The following is a 15241-nucleotide window of genomic DNA, read 5'->3' as shown; positions in this document are numbered from 1 at the left end:
AACTTCAAATTTTAATTATTAAAATTATATGTAAAAATATTATTCTTATTTGCATAGATAAAATATCGATGTAAAATACGTATATTCTCTAATAAATAAATATTTTTTTTACCACATGTATTCTTCTCATTCATTTTATCACATGGTATTTTTTAGAATTTTTGAATTTTCTATTTTTCACTTGTTATTTTATTGTATTTTTTATGTTATTAAATTAAAATTTCACATCTAATATGTAAGGTAATATATATGAAATATATTTATTAAAAAGGGTTTATATATTTAAAGTATTCAATATAATAAAGTCTCATTAATTTTAATAATTTTAAATTTTTCTTATATATTCAAACTTTTTAAATTATTGAAATTTCATATTTATTTTTTTTTAAAATAAACTAATGTAATACATGGTTCCCACATCTAGTGTACATTAATACGATCGATATTATAAACGATTATTGAAATTGTATATTAAAAAAAATGAATTATGCAAATCATGGAGATGCAAATTTAAAAATGATCATCAATTCTTTTACTATCTTTTGTTTGTATCGTACAGCTACATGCATGCAATCATTCAAAATATCATTCTTTCGAAGCTTATTGTTTTAACTTTTTCGAAGAACATTGGTTCTGTTTGTATCAGAAAGCAAATACCTTGAGTTAATAAATTATTTAAAAACACATAAAACAAAAGTATCTCCGTCATGTTTTCTATTATAAATCAAAAACCCATTTCGTCAAGAAACTGTAATCATGACAGAAACAGCGGGTGTTTACAGCAAATTTGAAACAGATGAAGATGTATACACAAAAGATGGCACAGTTGATTACAAGAACAACCCTGCTAACAAGAACACCACAGGAACATGGAAAGCTTGCCCTTACATTCTTGGTAACACTCATGCTTTAAACCTTCTAACTTGCTACTGCAATATCGATTCCTGAAACCTTAAAATTTATTCGTGTTTTGGCAGGAAACGAGTGTTGTGAAAGATTGGCGTATTATGGAATGAGCACGAATCTAGTGCTTTATTTCAAGTATAACCTTAATCAACATAGCACTACAGCCTCTAAAAACCTCTCGAATTGGTCTGGAACATGTTATATTACACCATTGATTGGTGCATTCGTTGCCGATGCCTATCTAGGCCGATACTGGACCATTGCCATCTTCTCTGTCATCTATGTTATCGTAAGTTTGCTCTTCTAAACTAAAATATGAATATATCTTTGTTAAGTTATACGTGGAGTCCAACATTAGCTCTTATATATGGAGACAGAGGGACTACCCCATATAAAAACATTTATTAGACCATACACTAATAGTCCCCTCAGAGTCGGAGACTAAATGAGGTCACAATGTAAGTTTAGAAGTGTAGGTTTGCACCTGCTTTAATTAATCACAAGCAAACCAAGAACAGTGGAATAAAAGAACGACAACAAATTTGAGATTACTTGGTAAACAAAATCTTTTATTGCTGGAAAATCTCTTAATTCAAGTTAGCCAAAACGTAGTCCCTATTTATACTAATTATGATTGAATCCTAAACAAACACAAAAACTTAATAATTTTTTTTCCTAAAATACCCTTGCTTTAATATCCAAGCCACTCGTTCAAAACAACGCCGATTCCTCTTCGATTAGGTCCGCCTCTTCTTTTTCCCATTTAGGACACTCGTTGTTATAGGGACCAAACTCGCCACATTTGTAACATTTAATGTTACTTTTATTCCGTTGGAAACGTTCACCATCTCAACTTTTCCCGGACCCCTAACCTCTTCCCCGGCCACGTCCAAAGCCTTCCCGATTTGAACCTCCATTGCCACAATGCTTACAAACATGTGATTTTTCCTCACTAGTCAATGACAACCCACCTTGAATGTCCTCGACTTTCTTGGTTCCTCTTATACGCTCCTCATACGCCTTCAATCTACCAACCGCTTCATCCAATAACATTGAATCCAATTCGAAACATTGCTCTATTGAAGCCATGATTTGAAGAAACGACTTAGGCATCGAATCTAGTAACCTTTTTACCAAATCACCTTCTTCAAGCTCATATCCAAGACTCCTTGCTTTTGAAGCTAAACCGGATAATTTTGTCACAAAATCATCAACCGTTTCATCCTCCTTCATGCGTAAACTTTCAAGCTCCCTTTTTAAGGTTGCAAGCCGAGCCGTTCTCACCCGATCCATTCCCAAATACCGTGTTTTTAGCCCATCCCACACTTTCTTTGGTTCGGTGTAACTCGCCATTTGCAACACCATATCTTCGGGTATCCCTTGAAACAAAAAGGCAAGAGCTTTTTTTGACTTCTTTTGATCCGATGCTTCACCTTAGCCTTTGGTTCGATCGTCTCTCATATGCCATGTGCATCCATAATCGACTTGACTTTGACTGCCCACACTGGATAATTCGTTTGAGTCAAAACCGGGACTTGATATGTCATCGAACCTTCTTTCATCGCCATTCTTCCTTTTTATAGCTTCAACCCTACTCGGATCAAACTTGTTCAAAGAGATCTATTCCACCGATCAAGAAAACAAGCAACCTGCTCTACCGTCTTCTTGCACCTGCAAAACGAACCAAATCCAAAGCCACCTGCTTTGACGAATCTCTTCCGTTCGTTTATTCCGCACCTCCCCGGTCAATCTCTTTCACCCGAACAAGCCTCCGATCAAAGGATGAAGCCTACACCCCCCTTACTCGAACCAACCCTCTTTAACATTCGCTCTGATACCAAGTGTAAGTTTAGAAGTGTAGGTTTGCAAGTGCACGACCTGCTTTAATCACAAGCAAACCAAGAACACTGGAATAAAAGAATGACAACAAATTTGAGATTACTTGGTAAACAAAATCTTTTATTGTTGGAAAATCTCTTAATTCAAGTTAGCCAAAACGTAATCCCTATTTGTACCAATTATGATTGAATCCTAAACAAACACAAAAATTTAATAAATTTTTTTCCTAAAATACCCTTGCTTTAATATCCAATTAACCCAACAGTTGAGTCATTGGATTTGATACCATGTAACATGTACGTGAAGTCCAATATCTAACTATCCCAAAGAAAGATTCAGGGTTTTTGTGTCATGTCTTATAGGGAATGACATTATTGACGATATCAGCATCAGTTTCTGGTCTAAAACCAACATGTGTATCGAAGGAGGATTGTTATGCGACAACTACTCAAAGTGCAATAACTTTTCTGGCACTCTATTTGGTGGCCTTAGGAACCGGAGGGATCAAGCCATGTGTATCGTCATATGGAGCGGACCAGTTTGATGATGTCGATGAACGTGAAAAGAAGCACAAAAGCTCTTTCTTTAACTGGTTCTACTTTACAATCAATATTGGTGCGTTAATCGCGGCTTCGGTTCTTGTTTGGATTCAAGATAACGTTGGTTGGGGATGGGGGTTTGGGATTCCGGCTGTGGCTATGGCGATTGCCGTTGGCTCGTTTTTCTCTGGAACTCGTTTGTATCGGAATCAGAAACCTAGCGGAAGCCCATTGACTCGCATCTGTCAGGTCATTGTTGCTTCTTGGAAGAAACGCCAACTTCCATTGCCTACCGATAGGTCCACCTTGTATGAGATCGCTGACAACGACTCTGCTATAGTGGGAAGTCGCAAGCTTGACCACACCAAAAAGTTCAGGTAACCTTCACTTCACGGGATCCACATAATAAATATGAGGTTATGAACGAAAATTTAAAACTGATTAACTTTCGAATTACAGTTTCTTGGATAAGGCAGCGATGCAGTTAGAATCGGATCACCTAAAAGAATCCGCCGATCCATGGCGGCTTTGCACGGTGACCCAAGTGGAGGAATTTAAAGCAATCATTAATTTGCTCCCTATATGGGCTACCGGGATTGTTTTTAGTACAGTTTATGGTCAAATGGGCAACCTATTTGTGTTACAAGGCTCCTTTATGGATATAAACATCAACAAGTTCAAAATCCCACCAGCGTCCTTAAGCATTTTCGACACCCTAAGTGTCATTTTTTGGGTCCCGGTTTATGACCGAATTATTGTGCCTGTTGCCAGAAAATATACCGGCAACAAGTCAGGCCTGACCCAACTCCAAAGAATGGGAACAGGCCTGGTGATCTCGATTTTCGCGATGCTAGCTGCAGGGACTTTGGAAGTGGTAAGGCTAGGGATTGTCAAAAGAAACAACTATTATGATTATGAGCATATGCCCATGACAATTTTTTGGCAAATACCACAATATTTTTTGATTGGTTGTGCCGAAGTGTTTACCTTTATTGGACAATTAGAGTTCTTCTACCAACAAGCTCCAGACTCGATGAGAAGTTTGTGTTCAGCTCTATCGCTGACAACTGTTGCTTTGGGAAGTTATTTAAGCTCTTTGCTTGTGACAATTGTAACAAATATTAGTACTAAAGGGGGTAAGCCTGGGTGGATACCAGATAATCTAAATCGTGGTCAACTACAAAATTTCTTCTGGCTTTTAGCGATTATGAGTGTGATAAATTTCGGGGTTTTTCTGTTGATTTCTCATTGGTACACCTATAAGAAGCCCGTTGGTACAATTTCTATCAAATTAAAGGATACTGACACTAACATTTCTTCGGAAAGACGACTTGCACTATCTGATCAATAGAATTATGTATTTTGGTACAGTATCTTCTATTGTGCATTTGCAGTATTCTAAAATCTATATTCTGGTTGAAACTCTTTGTTAACTTTCATGTTGTAATTTTATTGTCTAAATGTAAAAACCTTTGTATCAAAATATGAAAGTAAACTATTTGGATATTTTTTTCTGTCTTGTAACATCTAACAAGAAAAAGTTGTTTTTGTTGATAACGTTAAACGTTTCCTGTTAAAAGGTTACACGTTGCTTATATTATTATCATTTTTGTTTATTTATTAAATTATTATTGTGTTTGTAAAAAGTAAAAAATATACTATTTCAATGAGAAGTTTTGTAATATCCTGTTTCGAATCGTCTGAGATTAGGGTTTGTGGGCTGTAACCCGTGCATGAGGAAGTCTCGGGTTGCGACGAGTTGCTAAAAGCATAGGGCATCTCGACACCTTTCCGTGAGTATGAGGTTCATTGGAATCGGAGTTATATCGAGGAAGTTATGGAAGTTTGAAGTTTTGGCAGGATAAGTCCCTCATTTGAGAAAGGTGGCAGCTGAGTACACTGGGCATACGTGTGTGTATGCTTAGCGTACTCATGTGTGTGACTTTTAAGCGACGCCTCCTAGTACGTTGGGCGTACTAGGCTCATAATGAGAAACCCTAATTGAGGGGTGTCCCTATATAAAGAATGAGATGGCCTCATTCCTGGGCACCATCCCCAGTTAATAAACCCTCTTAAACCCTAATCCCCGTTCTTGAGCTTGTGTGTATGCATTTAAGAGCCTTAAGTGATTTTGTGTGTTCTTGGAGTAAAGAAGGAGTGAAAGTCCAGGCCTTAGATCTGAGCATATCTGAGTTGGGAGCTTCATCATGAGGTATAAAGCTCAAAGCTTTCTCACTCTTTTGTTTTGAGCTTCATACTAGAGTATTTTAGGGTTTTTGTCCCAAAGTTGGAGACTTTATGAGTTATTGAGCGACCAACCCCATTTTAGTGTAATTAGTGGTGTTGTGTCATAAAAATCAAGCCTTGGGCGTTGGAATCAAGCCATGCATGAGTTATGAGCATTTTGAGTTAAGAGAGTGAGTGTTTTGGGTGTTTGTGACCATATCAGCCATGCAAAGGCTTAAAGTCACTGACTTTATGGAGTAAGGGCTATTAGGGAATCCAGATTTGTGATTTGAGTCAGTATCTTAACTGATTAAGACCAAATGAGTAGAAAGAGTGAATAGGGGGAGTACGCTGAGCGTAATTCCAGTACGCCCCGTGTACTGCCCCACTATCCCTGATGGTCAATCTGGATTTGTGAGTACGCTGAGCGTACCAAGGGAGGTACGCCCCGCATAACGTTACTATGGACTTTTGGGCTAAGTCTCATTTTTGGGCCTTGAGTGTTGGGTCTAGAGTTTAGGCTTGTTGCAATAGAGTTTTAGACCAGAGGATTACATATATATATATATATATATATATATATATATATATATATATATATATATATATGTGTGTGTGTGTGTGTGTGTACGCTTTGGGCCCTTGGGTTGGGCTTGCCACTTAGATTTGAGAGTTGGGCCTCGGGAGAGCCCATTTATTATTGGGCCTTGGTGGGCCCAATGGGTTTTAGGTTATGGATGGGCTGGTTAGTGGACTACCTTTAGACCTAATGAGTAAGATTTTGGACTTAGTTCCTAATTTGGTTAATTGTGGGTTTGGCTCAAAGTTAGACGGTGCGTAGCAGTAGCGTTTATAGGGGTTGTTCATCATCCGAGGTGAGTCTTCTCACTATACTTACCATGAGTGGTATCTTTGTGTGACTGAGATGTCTTATGTGTTTATATTAAGTACTGAGATATCCTGCATTAAGTCTATGTGATTTATGTTGTGTATTATTATGTGTTTACCGAGTTATGGGACCGAAGGGTCCCACTGAGATACATTGACCGGAGGGTCTTACTATGTTATTGTCTCGAGTGGCTAATGAGTTGTGTGTGGTATTTTGGGGAACTCACTAAGCTTCGAGCTTACCGTGTTATGTGATATGTGTTTCAGGTTTTTCTCAAGATCGTGGGAAGGCACCGGCTTGATTGTACACACCAGTGAAAGAGTTATGTTTTGAGGATCCTTGATTTTAATCAAACAATTATGGGTTGCGAGTTGTAAATTAAATAAATGAGATTTTTGTGAAACGTGGTATGAGAATTATGTGATTTTAAATGAAAATTTTGTTTGAAAATTTACAGTGTTACAAGTTTATTTAATTAAATAAATCAATTTAGGAGGTTTATGAATAAATTTAACTTTTGATAATTCTTTTAAAGTGTTGCTACATGTACATCTCTAACTCCCGTACAAAATCAAACACACACATAGGTGTTTGTTTTTCTGAAGTCAAAATGTTTGCAGTCTGCGGACCACATCTGCAAGCCTCTGCAGTAGAAGAGTTGGATCAAATGTTTGTGGTCTACAAAAGAAGACTGTTTGTTTTTTAACATTTGCGGGTTGCTGAAATAAACTGAATTTTAAATAAAATGATTTTACAAACTTAAAATGATTTTTCAACACCAAAATTTTAATAATAATAATCATATAACATTGAAAATAAAATTCATGCAACTAAATTAGTCATACAATAAAAAAAATTGGTTTTACAATAACAATTTCATTTAAAACATTTCAGTCTATATTATGCATCAACTGATCATCAATTTCTTCCCGTAATTGAGTCATATATTTATGGTCTGCTGCAGTCTCATGTATTGGAATCTCGTCTTCATCATCATCAACAGCCACATTGTTCTTTCGAAACGAGACATTTGGTTCATCGTATCATGCGAAATTCTCATCACTAAGTCATGCTCTCCTTATAAAATTATGAAGCGTGAAACATGTCATGGCAATGTTTCTTTGTTTCACAAACGGGAATGGTGTCATCCTCTTCAATATAGGGAAGCATGCTTTCAAAACACCAAAAGCACGCTTAATGACATTCCGAAGTTTTGCATGTCCATGATTAAATTTTTCTTTATTGGTCAATGCACGTCTTTGATGAAAATCTCCAAGCCAATACCTCACATTACGATAAGGTGCCATAAATCCTTGAGTGTGTGCATACACAACATCACAAAGATAACATTTGTTTGTAAAAAAATGCAAAACACTAATCAATTTTCAAACTACGATAAAAATATTTTAAAAAAACTTACCTGGTGGTGGAAACGGGAATGATGCTTGTGGATCGGCTATTGCTTCTGATAATATTCTAGAGTCATGCATTACCCCTTTCCACCCGGCCACAACAAATGTAAAAATCATATTGAGGTCATAAATTGCCAATACGTTTTGGTAGCAATCTCTGTTTCCCCTACTTCTATATAAGTCTTGTTTCTTAGCAGAGACAACAACATGTAACAAAGTGTCATCAAGTGCATCAACCGCCCCTTTGAAAACCCATCGTAGCCTCCTATTATGTCCTGAAATGTTTGGATTCTGATTAAAAGAAGTTGTTACTATAACATCTTGTGCGAAAGCATCATTTTTTCCAACACTTAATAAAAAAATTTATGAATTGTTTGCTTGAAATTTGAGAAACCACACAATTGTCTATGACCGCTTCTAACTTTTAAAAAATTATATCTTTATTTGTTATATCCAATTCATGAAATAATGAGTATAAATACTTGTAAAAGAGGACATATTTGGAACTCATAAGAATTAGAAAAATCCAATATAATTTTTTTTAGTGTCTAAATTTGAAAGTATCTTTTGTGGGTGATTCTAGAATAAATTTGATGCTAGATGGACATATGATTGAAATATGTATTATGGAAAATTAATTTAAATTATTCATCAAAATATCAACCAAATTAATTATCAAAACTAATCCAATATTTTCTCCCCAATAACAGGCCCAACCCAACCCAAATGTTGTGCAACACGGCGGATTACTGATTTTGGTGATGTAGAACGATTTTGGATTCTCACTTGAATGATTGTGTAAGGAGTAAGGACTAAGGTATGTAGATAGTTATTGTTACTGATTTTGGAATGTTTCTCTCATTATAGGATTATTGATTTTAGTTATTATTAACTTAGTGTCTAATTTTATGATTTCTAATTGATAAAGTCGATTTGTTTTAGGAATGAATTAATAGAGAAGTAAAATTAAAGTTAGATGGAGTAAATTGTACGAGGAATTATAGGTTAATGTCTCATAGTTTATCGATTCATGGTGAGTAAACGACTTCATCTAGCCATAGGAATTTTGCTAAGTTTTAAGGATAAAATGGAATCATTGCGTCAAATAATATGACTCAAATAGTCAAATGGGTACATATTGCAATTTTCAAGTGTTAAGTGGATGATAATTAGGTTGTAACTCGTGTGTTACACGGTTGACAAAATACAACGACATTAAAACTTTAAAAAGCATAAACATTAATCATAGATTTGCAAACAATTGTTTCTATACAAAATTAAGTGTTTTGTCTGTAGCGGTGTAGTCGCTAATTTAAAATGATATAATTAACTATTTAACACAAGTAGTTTTTTTTTGCATTTAAATATTTTTTGAATTCAAAACTAGTTCTACGCAACAAAGATATTCACTAAAAATTGCATAAGTAATTTATGAGGTTTTCACATTTATTCATAATGACATTGTGCTGTTAGAAACTACTAAATGAAAGATATCCACTAAAAAGGGCATAATAAGTTTCTTTAATAAAAATGTATAATTTACAAGAAAATGTTTATTTAGAAATCAGTTAGACATAAAAAAAAATACAGATAATTATTCAAAGATGCTACTCCTCACAAATAAATAAACAAACGTAGATTATTTCTCACAATAGCCATAAAAACAAATATAAATAATATAATACAATTCCACTTGTTCCATCTTTCAAGTTTCAACTTTGAATTGTGCATGTCTCATGCAGGTGTTTGTTAGAGATTTTGTTCGTGCCTACTACATGCTTTGTCATACTTCACGAGATTTCCACATCCAGAGCTAGAGATTGTGAAGGACTTTTTACCGAAGAAACTCTATCTTCAATGATGGAAAAAGACATTTGATAATTTCACCCTTGAAGAGATACAATATCAGGGCACTTGCTCTTGCCTTTTCGATGATATCATATGCATAATTGTCACCATTTATATAAGTTGTGAGTTGTCCACAAAAGTATCATTAACAGCAACCAACTATTACAACCTTATAAGTGACAAATTTATTTAAAAAATGAAACATTAATATAAACCCACATGAGTGTTCAATGATCGGGCATCGCTTGTATGTTAAAATTAAGCCGTTAAGCCAAAATAAAACACCACCTAAGCATCATATGTATAGTGTATATAGTTTTTGTGATATCAAACTAAAGTGTCCTCAAAGTTGCAATTGTTACCAGAAAAAAAAAAAAAAAAGTGAAGATAAACCTAAAAGGGGCAAAAAGGTCAAAACACATACCTGCAATAGATAGTTTTGTGTCCTTCCCTTGAAAAGCTTCACATGCCAACATTAACAACTTGAAGTTAGAGTTAACTATCAAAATGGTCAAAACGCATACCTGCAATAGATGGTTCTGTTTCCTTCCCTTCAAAAGCTTCATATACCAACAATAATAAAAATATTTTCTTATCACTGATGGTTTATAATGTAAGGTTCAGAACCTTGAAAAAAATCATTAGACCTGACATCACATAAGACAATAAAATAACAAGAAAAAAGACTTCAAACATTTTCACATTAGCATCAGAAGACCAGATCTTTTAATATTTCTTGTTAAATCTCGATTAAAAAATTAACCATTAGATTGATACTTCGATTAATACAAAAATCTAAAATAAAATTGACATCAGGCATGTGGCATCATATGTGACCTGGAATGATTAAAACATAGAACCAGATCGATTAAGGCATTAATCATCGACATAAGACATTAAACTCTTAATCTAATGATAGCAAAAAAAAAGTTAGGATTGAGCAAAAGTCATATATAAAAAGTAGGAACTAAAAGGGTAAAACTACCATTATATTCGATGTTCTTAGAAAGTCAAATATAATGTTCTTACAAAGACAATAAAGCTACCGCCAAATTTACATTAACAATTAACCACACACACACAACGTACCAAACATACACTTACACAAACACAATTCAACACACACATACATATAACATAAACATAAAGGGTAAAATCATCCATATTTCAAAAAGCTCAAAAAATGTTTTTTTTTTAAACTGCAAGATATTATTGAAATTAATAAAACAAGCCAGCTTCACGCTAGACAGATTACAAAATAGCAAGCAACTAGGAAAAAAGAAACAACAAGCAACAAATAGAGCAAGCAATAAACACCAGGAGGTCAAGCAGCATATGAGATGATTAGTTTTTTTTTCTCACCCAAAAAATACTATAACGTCAACATAAATGGCAAGTCGTCCAAAACAGGGGAAACGTGCAAATTGACATTTCGAAACATGTGGTAATATACATTTTGGTAAAAGGTGACATTAGTGTTGTGCTCCTGTTAGGTAGTGTGTGAATCGGACATACCTGTTGTGATGAACCAAGATTTCAATCATATTTACCCATGGAGTTCTCAAAAATCGGTGGATTAGAAATTATTTCGATGATTTTTTTAGATAAAAGTAGTTAGATGTTCAAAGGGTGGAAAATATTTCATCAAAATTTCAACAACACATATTTTAATTAATAGAAACACAAAATATTAGTGGAGATTTTAGGGCAAGAGGTTTAGCTAAAGGTGCGGTGAGAAGCAATTGAGAAGAAAACCATGCATGAGGCTTCTATAGTGGCGGCAACCATGGTGCTATGTGAGGTCTTAGGGCGATGGGTAAATCTTAATAGAAGAAGAGAAGATAGGTGTTGTCAATTTTGCAATATCCGGTTGATGATTTATAAACTAAGAAAGTTCCTAATTTTGTGTAATCTAGTTAGTAAATTGAAAATTGAAATGAGGTTTTGGTTTGAACAAGAAAATAAGAGAAAAGAGTATAGGAAATTGATACCGAAAAAAATAGGTTCTAAAAATGATAAGTGATAAGGTTAAAAGTTTTTTTTATTAGAAGAGAAGATATATAAGGCCTTAATTGTTTATACAAATATATGAAAGATTATATGAGGAAAAATTACGATGTTTATTTCTTAATATTTAATTTTATGAGCCTTTTTAAATGACTTTATAATTTAAATGATATCTTCTAGAAATACATATTGATAAGTTACTTACTACCTAAAAACTCTCATTTTACTCCTTTGAGTTTAGTAGCTCTAAACCTCACACATCTAACATATATTTAAAAAACAATTGCTTTTCCAAATAACTTTTTGCATTTACTTATTTAATTTTTGTAAGTAATCAAATGAAATCTATTATTTCTAGATAAAATTGTAAAAATGTCATTGTGGTATGTATTTTTTTTGGGATTTTAGTCTAAATCCCGATTTTTTTGGCTTTGTGGTCTTTTTGGCCATGTTGGTACATAGATTTCATCCCTCCTAAACTTGAAATGATTAAATTACCCTTATTAGATTTATTTTCCATTTTCTTTTTTTATAAGTATTTTTATATATTAAATAAAGATTCTCTCTCTCTCTCTCTCTCTCTCTCTCTCTCTCTCTCTCTCTCTCTCTCTCTCTCTCTCTCTCTCTCTCTCTCTCTCTCTCTCTCTCTCTCTCTCCCACCTTCTGCGTCATTTACAATCAAGAACACCCCACCGGAGGTGGAGCTGTTTTCCGGCCACCAAGAAACACCGTTACCACCATCCATCTTTCCATTTCTTTAAATCACATTCTTAACCCCAAATTGAAACTCAGAAGAATGGTGGGGCGTGGGTATGGGATTCAAAAAAAATCGAGACCCACTGTAGGTCTCTTGGTCTCGATTGGGCATACCGACGATGGACAATACAAGAAAGGGGTGGCGATGAATTAGCAGCGGTAATAGGTGGCGATGGCTGACTGCAGCGACCGTGGAAGGGCAACGACAGCAATGGGTGGCTGCGGTTGGCAGTCGTGGGCGGCCTTGCTGCTTCATTTCTATTAGCGGATGCTCGACGAGGGACCAGGATGAAGCATCAATGACTATGTGTTTGGTGGTAATGGGTTACGACAGGATGGAGGTAGAGGGAGTGCCGCTGTCGGCTATGGTGGTCCTCTTCCCCGTTGAAGTGAGAAACGGGGTAGAGTGACGAGGGAAGGTGGTGATGGGTGGTGCCTAGCAGCTTTCTCTGGTCATTGGCATAAAAGGGAGAACCACGGTGGTTCTTAGTGGTTACACAGCAACAACACCAACCTTGGTGGTGGTGTTTCTCTTTAGTGCAGGAAAAAGGCTGCAGGTGGTGGAGGAAAGAGCTCCGGAAGAAACAATGGGGTGCCACCGTTGGCTCTGGTGGTCCTCTTCCCCGGTGAAGTGAGAAACGGGGTAGAGTGACAAGGGGAGGTGGTGATTGGTGGTGTCTGGCAGCCTTCTCGAGTCAGTGGCATAAAAGGGAGAACCACGATGGTTCTCGATGGTTACGCAGTAGCAACACCAACCTTGGTGGTGGTGTTTCTTGGTAGTGCAAGAAGAGGTTGCAAGTTGTGGAGGAAAGAGCTCCGATAGAAACACTGGGGTGGGGATGGTGCTTTTCGGTGGGGAAGAAGGTGGTGGCAGTGGTGATGCTATGGTGGAGTAATGGTGGTTAAAGGTGGAGTAATGGTGGTTAAAGATGGAGAAAATAGGAGGAGGGTAAGGGAGGTTTTATGAATTTTTGAAGAAGAAGAAGAAGAGAGAGATCCCATAATTTTTATTAATAAAACTTTATATTAAATAGAAAAACAAAATAGAAAATGTATCAAAAGGGTATTTTTATTTTTTTAATTTTACGAGGAACCAAAACCACAAACAAAATAGCTAAAAATTACCGTCAATCCAAAAAAATCAGGTTTGAATAAAAACAACAAACAATACATACCATGAGGACCATTTTTGCATTTTTGTTTTATTTCTATAATCACAAATCATTATTATTTCGTTGATTTATTTATTTATTTATTTATTTATTTTTGTTGTTGTAAACTACTAAACTTGAAGAAAAGGGGGTATTCTGGAATAACATAGATCATGAAGGAGCAAAAATGACAAATTGCTAAAAAGAACGATTTTCTTATGTATTGACATATTGTTCTCTGCAAGATCGATAAAAGGGTTTTAGGGGGATTCTTATGCTGAGATTTTTCATGAAGTAATTACTCAAACAGGTTGCAATCTCGCATCTTTGTCTTCTCGATGGTTCGCAAAAGTTATAGAGCTGCTGAAACAGGTAATTTGTTGAACCCTGCCACAATTCTATTTTCAAATTAACCGTCCCCGAAGGTTGAATTGAGATTTTCTGCGTGCTTTCTTATTGAGGTTGTTCGTGATTTTGAGCTTCATTTTTATCAAAGATTCATTTGAAATGAAACTCTGAACCTTGGAGCGACTGACTTTGGTCTGTTTCGAATATCTTAAAATGGTGTCCTCCAACTGTTTGATAAAATGTCAGAGCCAAAATGTTTCCATCTTATGCTCTTTGAGCGGATTCCATGATTCCCAATGGTGTACTTGTGAATTTATGTTCATCTGATCTGACAAAGATCGATCTTTAAACACTCATCTCTTAAAAAAGACTAGTTTTTGTCGAGAAATAATCTTTCCCAGATAAAGCTCAAGTTCATTCAGAATAAAACTTCTAACCTATCATTTTCTCCCATCTTTTCCAGTGGCTAAATCATTCACTGCTGAGAAGTACCTAAAGAAAATAGGATTGGGAAAAGATGACTACTACTTCTGGAAGCAAATAGGCAAAGCACTTGTATGCACATACACACTATTTGGTGCCATGTGGCTATTCAATGAAACATCTCCACTTGGTTGGTGGACACTGAAACCAGTACCTAAAGAAGAGAAAGAATTAGCTCACCTGTATCAGAGAATCAATTACCCTTACCCAGGTGATGAAGAAGCCATGACTGACTTCATTGCAAAAGGTGGGATGATTGGGACAATGGTGAGTGCTAAAGGGACAATAGATATGGAGTCGGGTCCTGGGAATTATCAGAAGCAGTTGCAGAAAGAGAAGTTTGATCAGGAAGCACTTAGGTTATGGTTGAGGATGAAGAATGAAGTTGTTCAAGAACTTCAGGAGAAAGGATATGGTATGGAGTGAAAAATCTTTATTTCAAAAGCTTTGTTTGAAATCGATTATGTTAAGTGTAATAATGATGGATTAAACCAACACTTTGATGAAATGTTTGTATTGATGTTTGGTTGGGGGATGAATATTGATCTTGATTTTGTACGCATGGAAAATTGCAGCTCCCCGCTGCCATTATTTTTTTTATAAAAAGTTTTGATTTTCTAAAAAGGGTTTTTGCTATTTTTCTATTATAAAAAGTTTTGATGTTCTAAAAAAGGTTTTTGGCACCGTAACACAACAAAGTTTGACGGATTTACACATTTAGTTACTAAAGTTTTTTTTTTTTTATTTTGTGCTCAATTGGTCCTTAATGTTAGGAAATACCGACTAAATAAGGATTTGGGGGAAATTGTATTCGGCTTACGGGTGACATACTGACGT

The 15241-nt window shown here is 35.4% G+C and overlaps 2 protein-coding genes across 2 annotated transcripts; both read left to right on the top strand.

Moving 5' to 3' along the window:
- The first annotated feature begins 766 nt into the window (after window positions 1–766).
- On the top strand, window positions 767–4748 carry LOC145018124 (protein NRT1/ PTR FAMILY 8.2-like). The gene is made up of 4 exons (XM_078976039.1): window positions 767–895; window positions 978–1195; window positions 3108–3661; window positions 3744–4748. Exons 2-4 carry the CDS (start codon window positions 1013–1015, stop codon window positions 4633–4635), a joined length of 1629 nt encoding a protein of 542 aa, XP_078832165.1. The 5' UTR covers window positions 767–895; window positions 978–1012; the 3' UTR covers window positions 4636–4748.
- Window positions 4749–13798: 9050 nt separating this feature from the next.
- LOC145014169 (homeobox prospero protein) lies at window positions 13799–14962 on the top strand. The gene is made up of 2 exons (XM_078972541.1): window positions 13799–13945; window positions 14385–14962. Exons 1-2 carry the CDS (start codon window positions 13912–13914, stop codon window positions 14828–14830), a joined length of 480 nt encoding a protein of 159 aa, XP_078828667.1. The 5' UTR covers window positions 13799–13911; the 3' UTR covers window positions 14831–14962.
- Window positions 14963–15241: the final 279 nt, after the last annotated feature.

This window comes from Lactuca saligna, chromosome 9, assembly GCF_052625555.1.
Source record: "Lactuca saligna cultivar CGN05327 chromosome 9, ASM5262555v1, whole genome shotgun sequence".
Lineage (NCBI taxonomy): Eukaryota > Viridiplantae > Streptophyta > Magnoliopsida > Asterales > Asteraceae > Lactuca > Lactuca saligna.
This window is presented reverse-complemented; position numbering and strand designations above follow the sequence as displayed.